This window comes from Saccopteryx bilineata, chromosome 6 (assembly GCF_036850765.1).
Source record: "Saccopteryx bilineata isolate mSacBil1 chromosome 6, mSacBil1_pri_phased_curated, whole genome shotgun sequence".
Taxonomy (NCBI): Eukaryota; Metazoa; Chordata; class Mammalia; order Chiroptera; family Emballonuridae; genus Saccopteryx; species Saccopteryx bilineata.
The window spans coordinates 205565185-205578752 of record NC_089495.1 but is presented as its reverse complement, the minus strand read 5'-3'; the positions used below and the strand labels follow the sequence as shown (position 1 = coordinate 205578752).

General features: G+C 54.5%; 2 protein-coding genes and 1 non-coding gene across 4 annotated transcripts in view; 2 read left to right on the top strand and 1 right to left on the bottom strand.

Annotated features, from left to right (window-relative positions):
• TBC1D20 (TBC1 domain family member 20) overlaps window positions 1–7046 on the top strand; it is a 22215-nt gene extending 15169 nt beyond the window's left edge. The window contains exons 4-8 of the mRNA XM_066236848.1: window positions 1348–1534; window positions 1695–1796; window positions 2822–2963; window positions 3771–3958; window positions 4411–7046. Coding sequence (XP_066092945.1) covers window positions 1348–1534; window positions 1695–1796; window positions 2822–2963; window positions 3771–3958; window positions 4411–4666 — 875 coding nt within the window. The 3' untranslated portion in view covers window positions 4667–7046. The remainder of the gene's footprint in view (window positions 1–1347; window positions 1535–1694; window positions 1797–2821; window positions 2964–3770; window positions 3959–4410) is intronic.
• The window catches only part of RBCK1 (RANBP2-type and C3HC4-type zinc finger containing 1), a 23059-nt gene continuing 14768 nt past the window's right edge, over window positions 5278–13568 (bottom strand). The window contains exons 12-14 of one of the 2 annotated variants that reach the window (XR_010726196.1): window positions 12200–12876; window positions 8175–10261; window positions 5278–8086 (exon numbers count right to left, since the gene is read on the bottom strand). Coding sequence is in view for 1 of the 2 variants with exons in the window: in XM_066236846.1 (XP_066092943.1) it covers window positions 12796–12876 (81 nt within the window). In the remaining variant the exon portion in view is untranslated. Of the gene's footprint in view, window positions 8087–8174; window positions 10262–12170; window positions 12877–13568 lie in introns of those variants that run through there. The other variant, XM_066236846.1, reaches the window with a different exon arrangement.
• TRNAP-UGG (transfer RNA proline (anticodon UGG)) lies at window positions 10700–10773 on the top strand. Its single transcript has one exon. It is a non-coding gene; the product is annotated as a tRNA-Pro (tRNA).

Here is a 13568-nt window from a genome sequence, read left to right as displayed (position 1 = left end):
CCATTCTTTTTGCATTCATATTCTTCTGAGCTGAGCTGACTGCTCTTATACTGGAAGTTCAAACAGGGTTTCATTTTTCCTGTTACTACTGTTGTGACTTAACCTATCCATAGTATTTGCTTTACTTCATTTTCTTTTTTCTTCTTTTAGCGTACACCCTTTTGAGAAGGGGCAGGGTAAATATGGACAAGAAAGGAGCTTTGCTCTCACCTGCACTTTTAGTTCAGTTTAGTCTGGACCCTCACCCGAGTGGTTTCTCTCACAGGACCGGCTTTCAACTGAGAAAGCGAACGGGTAGGACAGCCGTGCTTGGTGCCGTTACTCTGAAGCAGTTCGCGAGGCAGGGCTTGTGTCTTTATACTGGAAGCCGGGGGAGCGGAGGGAGCTCACGACCACCCAGAACCAGCTGTGTCTCAGCTCCCAGGACAGGCTCTCTGTTTCCAGCCATATCTGTGGCTCAAGGAGATCAGTGTTTCCTATGATACTTAGTTTGCTTTAGCGAGGAACATGTAGGAGTTTTGTTTGTTTGTACTTATGTGATTTTATACCTACACAAACGCTACAAAAATAGGACAGAGAATCCCCTGTACATACTTTTTACTGAGATTTTCTTACATGCTAACATCTCACTGTATTTGCTTTCTTTTATCACTCACAAATTTTTTTCTGAATTATTTGAGAATAAATTACAGATGTGGGGCCCCTTTGTTCCTAAGTATTTCAGGATGTATTTCCTAATAAACAAGGCCCTTATATAATCACAGGACACTTACCATCATCAGTAGCAGCATTAAAAAATACTGTTGTCTAATCTACATATTTTATTCTGATTTTACCCTTTATCGCAGGAATGTCCTTTGTAGGAAAAGGAAATACAGATGCATGCATTTCCCACTCAGGTATCCTATCTCTTTAGCCCCTTTGATGTAGAATAGTTCCTTTGTATTTTATGACAGGCTGGTCGGTCATTTTATAAAATTTCCTCCATTTGAGTCTGTCTGGCATCCCCTGTGTTAGCTTTAGGTCTGTATAGTCTGGATGGGAGCCGCACAGAAGCGGTGCTGAGTTGTGTCAGTGCCTCACGCGAGGGGGCACGGGGTGTCCAGTAGTCACCTCCTGGCAGTGGGACCTGGGCTGACCCGGGTAGAAAGGTGCCCACTCCCCCACTGCACAGCTGCTAGGCGGTGGCTCTTCTCTGTACACTGCATGTGGATCTCAGTATGTGTTACCAAGATGCAAGTTTTCTTTCATTAAATACTTTCCCCTGGAAATCCGTTGCTGTCTGTCTCCTGAGCGTCTGAGTCGCTGGGCCGCCACTGTGCTCATGCGCGTCCCCCCCCCCCCCAGGCATGCCCAGAGAGCAGAGAGAAGGGCTCCAGGAGGAGCTCATCGACATCATCCTCCTCGTCCTGGAGCGCAACCCGCAGCTGCACTACTACCAGGGCTACCATGACATCGTCGTCACGTTTCTGCTGGTGGTGGGGAGGAGGCTGGCCACGCCACTGGTGGAGAAGTTGTCCACCCACCACCTCAGGTACCCGGGCGCAGAGGGGCAGGGGAGGCCGGGCATCGCTCCCGAGGCCGACACCACAGCCCGCTTTCCAGTCAGTGGTGTCACTGCTCCGAGCCCCATCCCACCCCATCCCGACCGCAGGGTGTGGTCTCATCAAGCTCATGGAATTGTCTCTCTCCAGGGATTTCATGGACCGAACAATGGACAACACCAAGCATATCTTAAACTATCTGATGCCCATCATTGACCAGGTGAACCCAGAGCTCCATGACTTCATGCAGAGGTATGTATGTGTCTGCATGCACACGTGTGCACACACACACACACATACCCCTCAGCTTTCTCCGCCTTAGTTTTCCCTCACACATCTGTCATCTTCTGTGGGTTAGGGTTAAGTTCCACTGAGTGGTCCTTTCGGGTCCCAGCAATCTGGATGACTGTTCTACACAGAGCATTGCAGCACTTTAAAAAAAATTTTTTTTAATTTATTCATTTTGAGAGGAGAGAGAGAGAAAGAGAGAAAGGGGGGAGGAGCAGGAAGCTTCAACTCCCATATGTGCCTTAGACCAGGCAAGTGCAGGGTATTGAACCAGCGACCTCAGCATTCCAGGTCAATGCTTTTGCAGCACTTTTTAAGGGTTATGCTTTCCTGGGGATACGAGACTCGTGACAGTCCGTGTCCTTGAGGAATTTACATCTAGTGGGGAGAGGTGGGCTTTGAGGTTATTGCCACAAGGGAAGGACAGAGTCGTGTAGGACCAAGAGCCAAGAAGGGGGCAGGGCCATGTGTGGGTGGTGGTATTTACCAGTTACCAAGGAGAAGAAACACTTCTTTGCAGATCTCACTTGCTTTTATCTTCTGTGGAGCTGGGACTGTGTCCTTGGACAATGCCTTTTTTTTTTTTTTTTAATAGCTATGTCTTAAGATGTTTCAGTAATCTCATGTTAACTAAAAAATTAATAGAGTTGTGTTTTCAAGCCTGTGCCCCCCAGAAGGGTATGACTTTCTCAAAAGGAAAGCCTGGGGTAGTTTTCTGTAAATAGACACTTGTTCCCGTAGTAGACATTTGCTGACCCTTAGGGGAACACCAAGTGAAATAAGGCAACCAGGACCCTATTGTAGTGTTAATGTCATGATGGTGGGTACATTTTAGAGCCTTGGTGTTTTGTAAGGAGAAAAGGCTGACTTCTTAGGTAAAGCGTAGTTCCCAGGAGCCCCTGCTGACAGCACTAAGGGCAAAGAGGGCCCGGAGGAGGGGGAGGGGTGGCCCGGCAGGCAACCTAACAGCTGGGTCTCCTTGCTCCTAGTGCCGAGGTGGGGACCATCTTTGCCCTCAGCTGGCTCATCACCTGGTTCGGGCATGTCCTGTCTGACTTCAGGCACGTCGTGCGGTTATATGACTTCTTCCTGGCCTGCCACCCCCTGATGCCCATTTATTTTGCAGCTGTGGTAGGTACAGGTGTGAGCCAGCAGCCGGGTTCCCCATCACCCGTTCCGGCTGGGCCCTTTCCCCTGGAGGGAAGAGTGGTGATTGTGCAAAGATACAGAAGACGGCGCTGCCCAGCTGCAGTGTCTAGGCACCGTCCTGTGCAGCGGCCGCAGGGACTGTCGTGGGGAACAGTGTTCTGTGTGAAAAGAAGTCTGGGAAATGCGGGTTGAACAAAGATAAACAGACTTAAGGCATGATTCTTCTGAACGTTTAAAACACTCTCCCACATTGGGAAGTACGTGTTCCCGTTGACATCTCCTGGAACTTGTACAGACTACCAGCCTGGGTTTAAGAAAAGGGGTGTGTGTGGGGTTGTGATAGAAAGTCAAGGTGGCTGGGAGGGTGGGGCGCTGCAGTTCTTAGAGGGCTGGGAACCATCAGGAGTGGGGGTGGGGGTGGGCTCAGAGCCACTCTCCGTTACTATTTAAAGAGAGCAAGACCATTCTTTCTGTTTTGAACCATTTTTTCCACTGGAGCTCCAGGAATCTCCCAGTAATCCCCTCTTCTTCCCCCTAAAAGAAGCTCGTCCATTTAGTGGGTCAGTCTTGCTCCTCCTCAGGTCATTTGCCTCTAGCGGGAAGGGCGGCCCAGTGGGCAAGCACTCAGATCTTTACATGATCACTTCCTAGGTGGGTACAAGAGTTTGCCCAACCTCGGGGGCGAGCCCTGTCGGTCAGCAGTTTAAATTCATGTCTGAGGTGAATGAAACGCACGTGACCAGGGCCTTGTATGTTCTGATCCCTGATTCAAGGCCTTGCCGTCCGCAGATCGTGCTGTACCGAGAGGAGGAAGTCCTGGACTGTGACTGCGACATGGCCTCCGTCCACCACCTGCTGTCCCAGATCCCTCAGGACCTGCCCTACGAGACGCTGATCAGCAGAGCCGGCGACCTCTTTGTTCAGTTTCCCCCGTCGGAGCTCGCTCGGGAGGCCGCTGCCCAGCAGCAGGCCCAGAGGTGGGTGAGACCACGCCCCTGGTGGAGTGGGGGTGTGAGTGAGCGAGCAGAAGCCACGGAAGATGGTGTCTGAGTGGGGGCGGGGGGGATGTTTCTAGAGAGCTGAGCTTGTGCCAGCAGAACCCCTGCTGTAGTCTTTTTTTAAGATTTTATTATTGATTCTATAGAAAGGGGTGTGGGGGAGGGGACAAGAAGTAGTTGCTTCACTCCAGCTGTTCATTGGTTGCTTCTCACACGTGCCTTGAACCGGGCAAGCCCAGGGCATCGGACCCGCACTGTCCGCGTTCCGGGGCAGCACTCTGTCCCCTGCGCCACCACAGGCCAGGCCCACTTCAGTCTTAGTGGATCTTTATCAGGAGTTTTCTGAGCGATGGATGGCTCTGCCCTCAGCCTGTTCCATCTAGTTTTTCTGTGTCTTGTATACTGTTTCCTCCTCTCCGTCTCCTCTGCAGAACGGCAGCCTCCACCTTCAAGGACTTTGAGCTGGCGTCCGCCCAGCAGAAGCCGGACGCGGTGCTGCGCCAGCGCTTCCGGGGACTGGTGCGGACTGAGGAGCGGACAGACGAGGTCCTGACCAAGCCGCGGGCCAACCGCTTGGTGAAGCTGGCGGTGATGGGGCTGACAGTGGCCCTGGGGGCGGCTGCTCTGGCCGTGGTGAAGAGCGCCCTGGAGTGGGCCCCCAAGTTCCAGCTGCAGCTGTTCCCCTAAGGCCAGGCCATTCTTCCCCCGACGTCCTTCCGTGGGTGCCTGGGCAGCGGCCTGGCCTTTATTAAAAGGGTTTCTATCAGGGTTTTCTATTCCTGCCAGCTGCCGCTGCCCGGCCACGGTCTGCCTCTGCCTCAGGCCGGGAGCAGTCGGTGTGGCGTGGGGGCCCCGGGCACAGAGCTCGCCCTCACGGCAGCTCCTGAGCGGCTCTGCTCTCCACCTCCTCTTGTCGGAGGAGGTAGCTTTTTTAGCTCCCAGATGCCATCGGCCATGACACTGGGGCCCTTTGGCTGCCTTGTGTTAGCTGGGCCACCGAGGGCCCCCCGCACAGCTCCCCCTGGTCTGTCTGCTTAGACTGGACGGAGGGAAGGAGTCACTGCCCGAGGGGTCGGTGGTGGAGTGGACGCCAGGGGGCAGAGAAGGCCGGCGGCCCTCCCTCCAGCAGCTCCGTTCGCTGGGCGCCAGGCACAGACGGTGGGGGCCCGGCCCCTGGGTCAGTCCTGCTGGTCTTCGGCCTGGACATCACAGGCTTTTCCAGTCGAGCAAGAAGGAATGTTAGGTGTTAGGGCCCAGACGTGGACTGGGTTAGCCTTTTTTTTTTTTTTTTTGCTACCTACTCTCTTTCACAAGCTGCGTGGAGTTGCTTATAAAAGACACTTTTTTACTATTTTTAGAATTATATAACACCCAACATGTAAAGCACTCTCACTTTTAAAAATAATAGTTCCTTCATGGAAAAAAATGGTTCTTATCTGAAGGCTGAGCTTTGAAGACCCTTAAGTTTTCCTTTTCACTCACTCATTGATCATCTCACTTAACCAGGGTCACTGTTTCCAACAGCCCCACTTCCGGAGCTGGGTGTATCCGCCTTTCTGGCTCCCCTCATCACACACCTGTTCCAGTCGGGCACCACTCCCTGCCTTGGCCCGTCTCCTGGGTTTGAGCTCTCTCCGTAGCTGGTCTCTCCTCCTCCTTGGTTGGAAATGTCAGTGAAACGCTCAGCACCCGGAGAGGGACAGACAGACTGCAGCCTGAAGCTGGGATGCGAGCCTGGGCGCCCCGCTCCCGACCCCACACTGCCTGCGGCCCTCCAGGCCTTGGGAACGGGCTGGCGCACTCAGTCCTGGGACGGCTTTTCCTGTAGCGGGCGGAGCCAGGTTTGTTGTGGATTAACGCTGGCTGGAAGAAAAGTGCCTTTGCTTCTTTATATAATCTCAGTGTATCGTGTTAAGCAGCCATGCGCTTTTATTTTCCTGGTCTCTTTCCAGCAATGTTCTGTCTTGACAGGTAGTTTGGGTTTTTTTGGTGTGGGTTTTTTGTTTTGGGGGGTTTTTTTTGGTCTTGATGAGTGTTTTATTGTGATCGTGCTGGAAGCATTCTACCTACCGTACCCAGACCTCCACATCTTTCCTGCATGCCCACCGTGTGCAGAGTGGAGGGCATTTAGCATGCCAGGCCACTGGCAAGCCCAGAGCGTTAGGAGAGGTATCTGTACTAAGTTACCCTCAGCACTTTAAAGCCAAAAACAAAAGTTCTCAGTGTTAGGTCATTCTCTATAGCAGGAGTCCCACTTGGGGTGAGTGTGATGTGAATGGGTTGATCTAGAAAGTAGAAGATACATCAAGACAAAGGAAATTCTTTCAGGGTCCAGAAGTGATGGCGTGACAGCTACTCCCAGTCTTCTCCCTCAGCACGTTTGTCCTCTTGTCATTATACATGGACAGCAGCAGCAGCCTCTGCCACAAGCGCCCGAGCCTGTGAATAGTGAAGGAATTGATGAGGCACGGAGGTGCACGTGATCAGGGTCCCAAGTCCACAGCCTTTTGGAACCCAGGAAGCAAGTGGCATTTGCTTCTGTTGTGGCCTAAGAAGGAGCAAGTTCATTTGTTTTACTTATTTTATTTTATTTTTTAATTTTAAGTGAGTGGAGGGGAGATACAGAGACAGACTCCCAAATGCACCTGACCAGGATCCACCTAGCAATCCCCATCTTGGGTCGATGCTCAGAACCGAGCTATTTTTAGCACCTGAGGCAGAGGCTCCACGGAGCCATCCTCAGTGCATGGGGCCAACTTGCTTCAACTGAGCCATGGCCAAGGGAGGGGAAGAGTGAGAGAGAGGGGAGAAGGGGAGAGGTTTGCTTCTCCTGTGTGCCCTGACTGGGAATTGAACCTGGGACTTCCACACACTGGGTCAACACTCTACTGCTGAGCCAACCAGCCAGGGCCAAGTTTATTGTTTTTTAGCTTTGCTGACATCAGGATTTGCCCCATCAATGAGAAGAACATTATCTTTTTACCTTCAGGTGGTTTACTATTCTGTAAAGGATGTGTGTAAATATTTTGTACAGAGCCTGTATGAAATACACAGCCATATATGGTTACTAATCTCGTGTCATTCTGTCCTGTCCATCACTTGTTGGGAGTGGACTCTGGTCTTAGACATCTGGCCTTGATGCGCCCCACCTCCCATCCCTGGCCTAGGACCCCTGGTCAGCCATGACTCGGCTGGAGAGCTGGGATAGTCAGTACCTGTAGTCCTGTTTCTGTTGCACCTGTGATAAGTGTGACCTACACACCAGCCACTGCCAGGGCCACTGGTCAGCTAAGTGGCACAAGTGGTGTGAGATATTAGTCCTAGGTGATCTTGACTGTTTTTCACACTATTCTGGGGATGCCCTTGTTTCTGAAGGCTGATGTTCAGGTTTGAAACCTAACCAGAGGCCCTGGCTGGTTGGCTCAGTGGTAGAGCATCCACTCAGCGTGTGGAAGTTGGGTTCAATTCCCGGTGAGGCCACAAAGGAGAAGTGACTATCTACTACTCCCCCTTCTCTCTTTCTCTCTCTTTCCCTTTCATAGCCATGGCTTGGTTTATTTCATTGCCTTGCCCCAGGTCCTGAGATGGCTCTGTGGAGTGTCTGCCTCAGGTGCTAAAAATAGCTTGGGTGTGAGCAGCCCCAGATGGGGGTTGCCAGGTGGATCCAGGTTGGGGCACATGTGGGAATCTGTCTCTATCTCCCTTCCTCTCACTTAAAAAATAAGAAGAAACCTACCCAGAGCCTGATGTGAACACAGCTTTACCTCCGCGTATAATTCCTGTCCAGGCTTTTCCAACATCATGTAACACAACCAGCTGCTTGGTAGTGGGAGCCCAGAGCAGTGCCAGGTGCCTGGTGCCTCCACCCCGAGGACAGGCCCATCATGGAGGCAAGAATCCACATCACCTGGGATGTTTATCCATGTTCCCCTGCTCCACGGGGAGGGGCTGAGCTGGCATTGCAGCTCCCTGTGTCCCACCACCACAGCGCAGGGCTGGCCGGGACGCTGCCCGCCTCTGGGAGCTCACCACAGCGCAGGGCTGGCCGGGACGCTGCCCGCCTCTGGGAGCTCACCACAGCGCAGGGCTGGCCGGGACGCTGCCCGCCTCTGGGAGCTCAGCGCAGGGCTGGCCGGGACGCTGCCCGCCTCTGGGAGCTCACCACAGCGCAGGGCTGGCCGGGACGCTGCCCCGCCTCTGGGAGCTCCCCCCGGAGCGCACTGAAGGAGCAGTGTGTGAGTGGCAGGCTCACGGCATTTTCATAGGAGTTGCTGCTTGAGTGTAGAGTAGAATTTTGATCTGACCAGTGGTGGCACTGTGGATTAAGCATTGACCTGGAACACTGCCACCGGTTTGAAACCCGAGGTCACATGTCTGATCCCTGGACAAGGCATATGTAAGAATCAATGCCCAAAGAGTTGATGTTTCAAAAAAAAGTAGAATTTTAAAATTTGAAACATTGAAGGAAAGGTATATATGGTATAAGAAATATTTGTGTTTTTTGTCTCCAGTTTTCCAAAAATTTTTGGAATTTTCTGATAGGAGTGTCTTTTGTTCTTTATAATGATCCCCCTTTTAATCCTACCTGAGTGTATGCTAATGAGACAGCCGGACCCCTAAGAGAGCCTCATAACTGGCAGATCACCAGACAGGCCAAGTTATCAGAGAGGGAACTTTTGATCTCATCCACAACCTTCTAGGAGGGGAGGGAAGGCTGGAGATTGAACACTACAAACTATTTTATTTAAAAAAAATTTTTTTTATTGGTGATTTTTAGAGGCAGGAAGAGACAGTGACAGAAAAACATCAACTTTGCCACTTCACTCATTCTTGCTGTCATTAGTTGATTCTTGTGTGGGCACTGATGCAGTATCAAACTTGCAACCTGGGCACATTGGGATGATGCTCTCCCCGGCTGAGCTGTCCAGCCGGGACCTGACCTCGACAAACTCTTGACTGACAGATTCTGAGAGCTGGGTTGGTGAACACATCAAAACGCTGAGAGGGAGGTTCATCCAAAGAGGGTTTGGGGGCTCTAACACCCTCCACCATGCCTTGTTCTATTCATTTCTTCCACTGGGCCATTTCTGAGTTATACCCTCTCTAAAAAACCAGTAAACAAATAAAATAGTTTCCCTAGTTCTGTGAGGCCTCCTTGCAAATGATTGACTGAGGGGGCGTTGTAGAAGCCCCTGCACTTGAGGTTGGCTAGGAAGAAGCGTGGGTAGGCAGCCCGGGCACACTGCTTGCGGCTGGCATCTATCTATCTGAAGGGGGCAGTCCTGTGGAACGGAACCCTTGACCTTGGGGAATCTGATGTTAACTCCAGGTTGCGTCAGAACGGAACCGAGTTGTTGGACACCCAGTTGGTGCTGGAGAATTGAACAGTGGTATCAGAAAACACAACACAGTATGCAAGGCTGAAGGGAAAGTCCTGTAAAATTGACAGCCGAATCAAAAATAAGGGTGTTTCATAGACAGCAACGCCCACGAGGAGCGGAGTTTGGGGTCTGCGGAGCCATGGAGAGGGCAGCGTCTGTGGACCAGGTCAGGGACCGCTTTGAGCGCTGCAGAGAGGAGTGGGACCTGGGCGATTTGGGGGGTGGGGATGGGCCGTGACCAAAACCTGATTTAGAGAGAGAATTATGGCTGGTGTCACGGCTAGTGTGTCACTATGTGGCAGTTTGAGCTTCTGCAAGTCACCCCATCTCTGAGACCCCCTGTCAGTGACGGTAAGAGAGGGATAGGCCCATCGCACACGGACAGTTTAATGAAATACTGTTTGGGAAAATGCTCTACAAACGAGGTCATGCCAGTGTGGGATTCCATTTCGGCGAACACGCATTAAGCAGTGGATGCCTCCCGCCAGCCCTGCACTTGGCCCCGTGCTCACTCAGGGATTACGCGGTGACCGAAAGGAACAGGCCCGACGCTTTTGCCAAATCCAACCAGAGCTGGTGCGGCTTGAGGCTCGGCCTGACTTGATCTTTCCTTGCCCTGCCCTCCCGGCCCCTTCCTCTTTTCGGCGGCGGCCCAGCTGCCTTTTTTCCTGTCTGCACCAGGCCCTCTGCTTGCGGGCCGTCTTTATTCCCAGACTTCCGGACGGTTGGAATTTGCCCGGGAGCTTCTGCGAGCCAGCAAGGCCATGGGTTGGCTCCCGCCGGCCCCACACTCGCAGAAGACGCTGGTTAGCTCCGGCGTGGGCTGAGGGCCGTCCTCCGCGCCCAGCCCACGCCGGCTGCAGCTGCTCTCCATCTGAGCAATGGGCTTCCGCGCCTGCTACTGTGGGAAACAAGGATTATGTCACACAGGTCCGTTGGGGACCTCCTGCCGCTTCCTCAGCTAAGTGGTTTGAGCCCCAAGCCCATGTGGTCCGGTTTCAGGTCTGCTCTGGCCAGTTGGCAGTGGGTTCCCAAGGTCTGGAGCCCCGGCCTGGGGTGACCCCTCGGGAGAGGGCGGCACCTCCCCTTGACCCTGCAGCGGAGAGCACGTGTGAGCCTGCTCACGTTTGACCCCTCACCGCTGGTATGCTGCATGGCGCCCGGGAGGCCGGAGCCCCGGGGTTGCCCTGCCCCCTCCACTGTGGCTGCAGCGGACTCCAACTACCCATCAGCGCTGGCCTGCGTGGCATGGGCCAAGGGAGAGCCCAGCCCATGAAGCCCCTTCTGCCCATCTTGCTCTCACTTTTGATACAACCCAAGATAAGGAAATACTTCCTTGGCCCTGGCCAGTTGGCTCAGTGGTAGAGCGTCGGCCTGGTGTGGAAGTCCCAGGTTCGATTCCTGGTCAGGGCACACAGGAGAAGCGCCCATCTGCTTCTCTTATCTTTTGTCTCTTCTTCCTCTCTATCTCTCTCTTCCCCTCCCACAGCCAGGGCTCCAGTGGAGCAAAGTTGGCCCGGGCGCTGAGGATGGCTCCATGGCCTCCGCCTCAGATGCTAGAATGGCTCTGGTTGCGATGGAGCAACGCCTCAGATGGGCAGAGCATCGCCCCCTGGTGGGCATGCCGGGTGGATCCTGGTCAGGCACATGCGGGAGTCTGTGTCTCTGCCTCCCTGCTTCTCACTTCAGAAAAGTATAAAAAAATAAATACTTCCTTAACACCTCTTAATGTGTGTGAGAAAGGAATGTAGCCAGGGCACTGAAAAGACCCCAGCGAGAGGAGCACGGGGGCGGCAAGGACTGCGGTCTACTGAAGGATGGTGTGCACCCTCGTGACGACAGCTTCGTGCCTGACCCGGGGCTGTTCCTGCCACGTAGAAGGGAGGACCCCAGGTTACCAAGCTTTAACTTTTTCAAGAAAGACGAGGCAGGTCGATTTTAATACAGTATCTCTCAATTTCAAAATAATGGCAATGAATTCACATCTCTAAAACAAGACTGGGTGGGCTAGGTACAGCCTGTGGCTTCCCAGTCTGCACCCTCTGAACCAGGAGAGCGGCCCCTGCTCTCCTCCTGTGCCTAGGCCCCTGAGGGATGCCAAGATGGGCCCTGGCAGGAGGGGAGGAGAGGAGCTGGTCAGAGAGAGTGTTCTGCCGTGCTCCGGGCCCCTCTCACTCCTGCAGGCCAGGTTCGCACTGCTCCCGTGTCCTCCGAGCCGGTGGCTCTGCCTGACCACGTCTGGCTCCCAGGGCAGGGGCTGCCCGAGTGGCCTTCCGCTGCTGCGGCTGCCAAGCCGGTGCTGGCGGGGCTGGACAGATCTCCCGCTCTCCGGCAGGTCTGCCTGGTGCCTGGGGCAATGCCTCCTAGCCCTGCCATCCAAGGACAGGGTGGCGGTGAGCTTCCAGGGGCAGGAGTAAGCCCATCTGCCCAAACCACATGCCCCAGCTTCCGGAGCCCGGAATTCAGGCCTCGAACAGCAGAGACACACGCCCCCTGCTGTAACAGTGATCCACGTCACGTCACGGCTCATCAACATCAGACAACGTCTCGGCCGTCAGATACCAGAGCCCACCAGGGGAAGGGGACCGACACAGCGGATACCAGAGCTGTTGATTACTTATCTCTGACTGGCACAGAAATAGGGCTGTAAGCAATACTGCTGGACCAATGCTGTCACATCTTGCCTGAGATGTTCAAATTAGGGTGGACCACCTCACCCCTCAACGGCAGCAGCTTCCTCCGATTCGGAACTGTCTCTGTTCCCCAACCCGGGGCACCCACGTGCCTCTCACAGACATCACACTCATCCCTTCCTGGAAAACCGTTTTAATTAACTTACGCCAGCAGCAGAGAGGGAGAGGCGGAAGCTGGGCCAGGTGGGCTGTGCATTAGAAACTGCCGGGTCTCCCTCTCAGGTCTGAACAGGATTAGCAGCAGATCTAAGAGGCCACGGGCCTCCAACGGCAGAGCCAGAGAAGAGTCAGCCCCAGAAAGCCACAGGGGAAACGGCAGGCTGTGAGCGAGCGCTCTGTGTTCAGGAGACAAGGGCGAGGGTGGGGGGGCGGGGAGGGCGTGTACTGGCACTGGGCTCTCGGAGGCTCTTTCCAGCAAGGCCTCTGGCCAGGGCTGTGTTTAAGGCTGGGTCAGGCTGAGGTGGGAGCCACAAAGAGGAGAGGAAAGATCTGGCCAGCAAGCCCCAGTGGAACAGCAAAGGCACTGGGGCAGAGGCGGCTGCGGACAAAAGCAGCTCGGGCGGGGCCCTTGCGACACCCATTGCAAACAAGGTTGTCCATGCCCCTCTGCTCGGTTCCTGTCGTGGTCAAGCACAGAAGCATCTCCCAGGCCAGAAATCAGAGCCAAAGCACCTGCCCGCTCCCCCCACAGCAGCTTGTGGACGTGAGGCTAGGTCAGCAGGGATGCTGGGCCATCTTCAGCTCAGTGGCAGTTCTGACAGCTGGGGTGACAAGGAATCCCATTCACCCGGCAGCGGCAGCCCCCGCTGGTATCTCCAGGGCCCTAGAGGATGGGGGGGAGAAGGTCAGGGCAGGGCAGGGCCCCCGTGCCGCTCCGTCACCCCCCAGAACAGTGCACACTGCACCCCGGGCCTTTGCTCTCAGCTGGCCTGCCCAGTCCCATGGCCTCGCTCTGCCTGGCCCAAGACCCGGAGCAGGGGCAGGAGCTGACGGATCCCGGCACGTCCTGGAAGGGTCGGCACACCGGGAGCACGAACAAGGGCTGTCCCCTCTACTTCCATCTGTCTCAGTGCCTGCCTGTCTGTCTGTCTGTTCGCCACCACAGTGACCCCCACTCCAGGAACACACCCCTAACACGACAGCTGCTGCACGTGAAGTGCCTGCGATGTGACGGGCGTCCGGCCGAGCTGCCCTTCCACGTCGTCCTTGGATTCTGACAACATGCCCGAGTGAGACAGGCCCGGCCATCGCCCCCGTTTACAGATGGAGACACTGAGGCTCGGAGAAGGCAGTAAGAGCCGTGTTTGCCAGAGCCAAGGCCCCGCGCCACCTCTGACTCCAGAATGAGCCCTTCACCGCTGTCCTCCTGGACGAGGCTTGCAACGTTTTTTCTGTAAGGAGCCAGACAGTTCAGCGCTGCTGGCCACACGGCCTCCGCCTACCGGGCACAAAAGCAGCTGCAGACCTTACGTAAGGGAACGAGCGTGGCTGGGCTCCCCTGACACATCACTCATG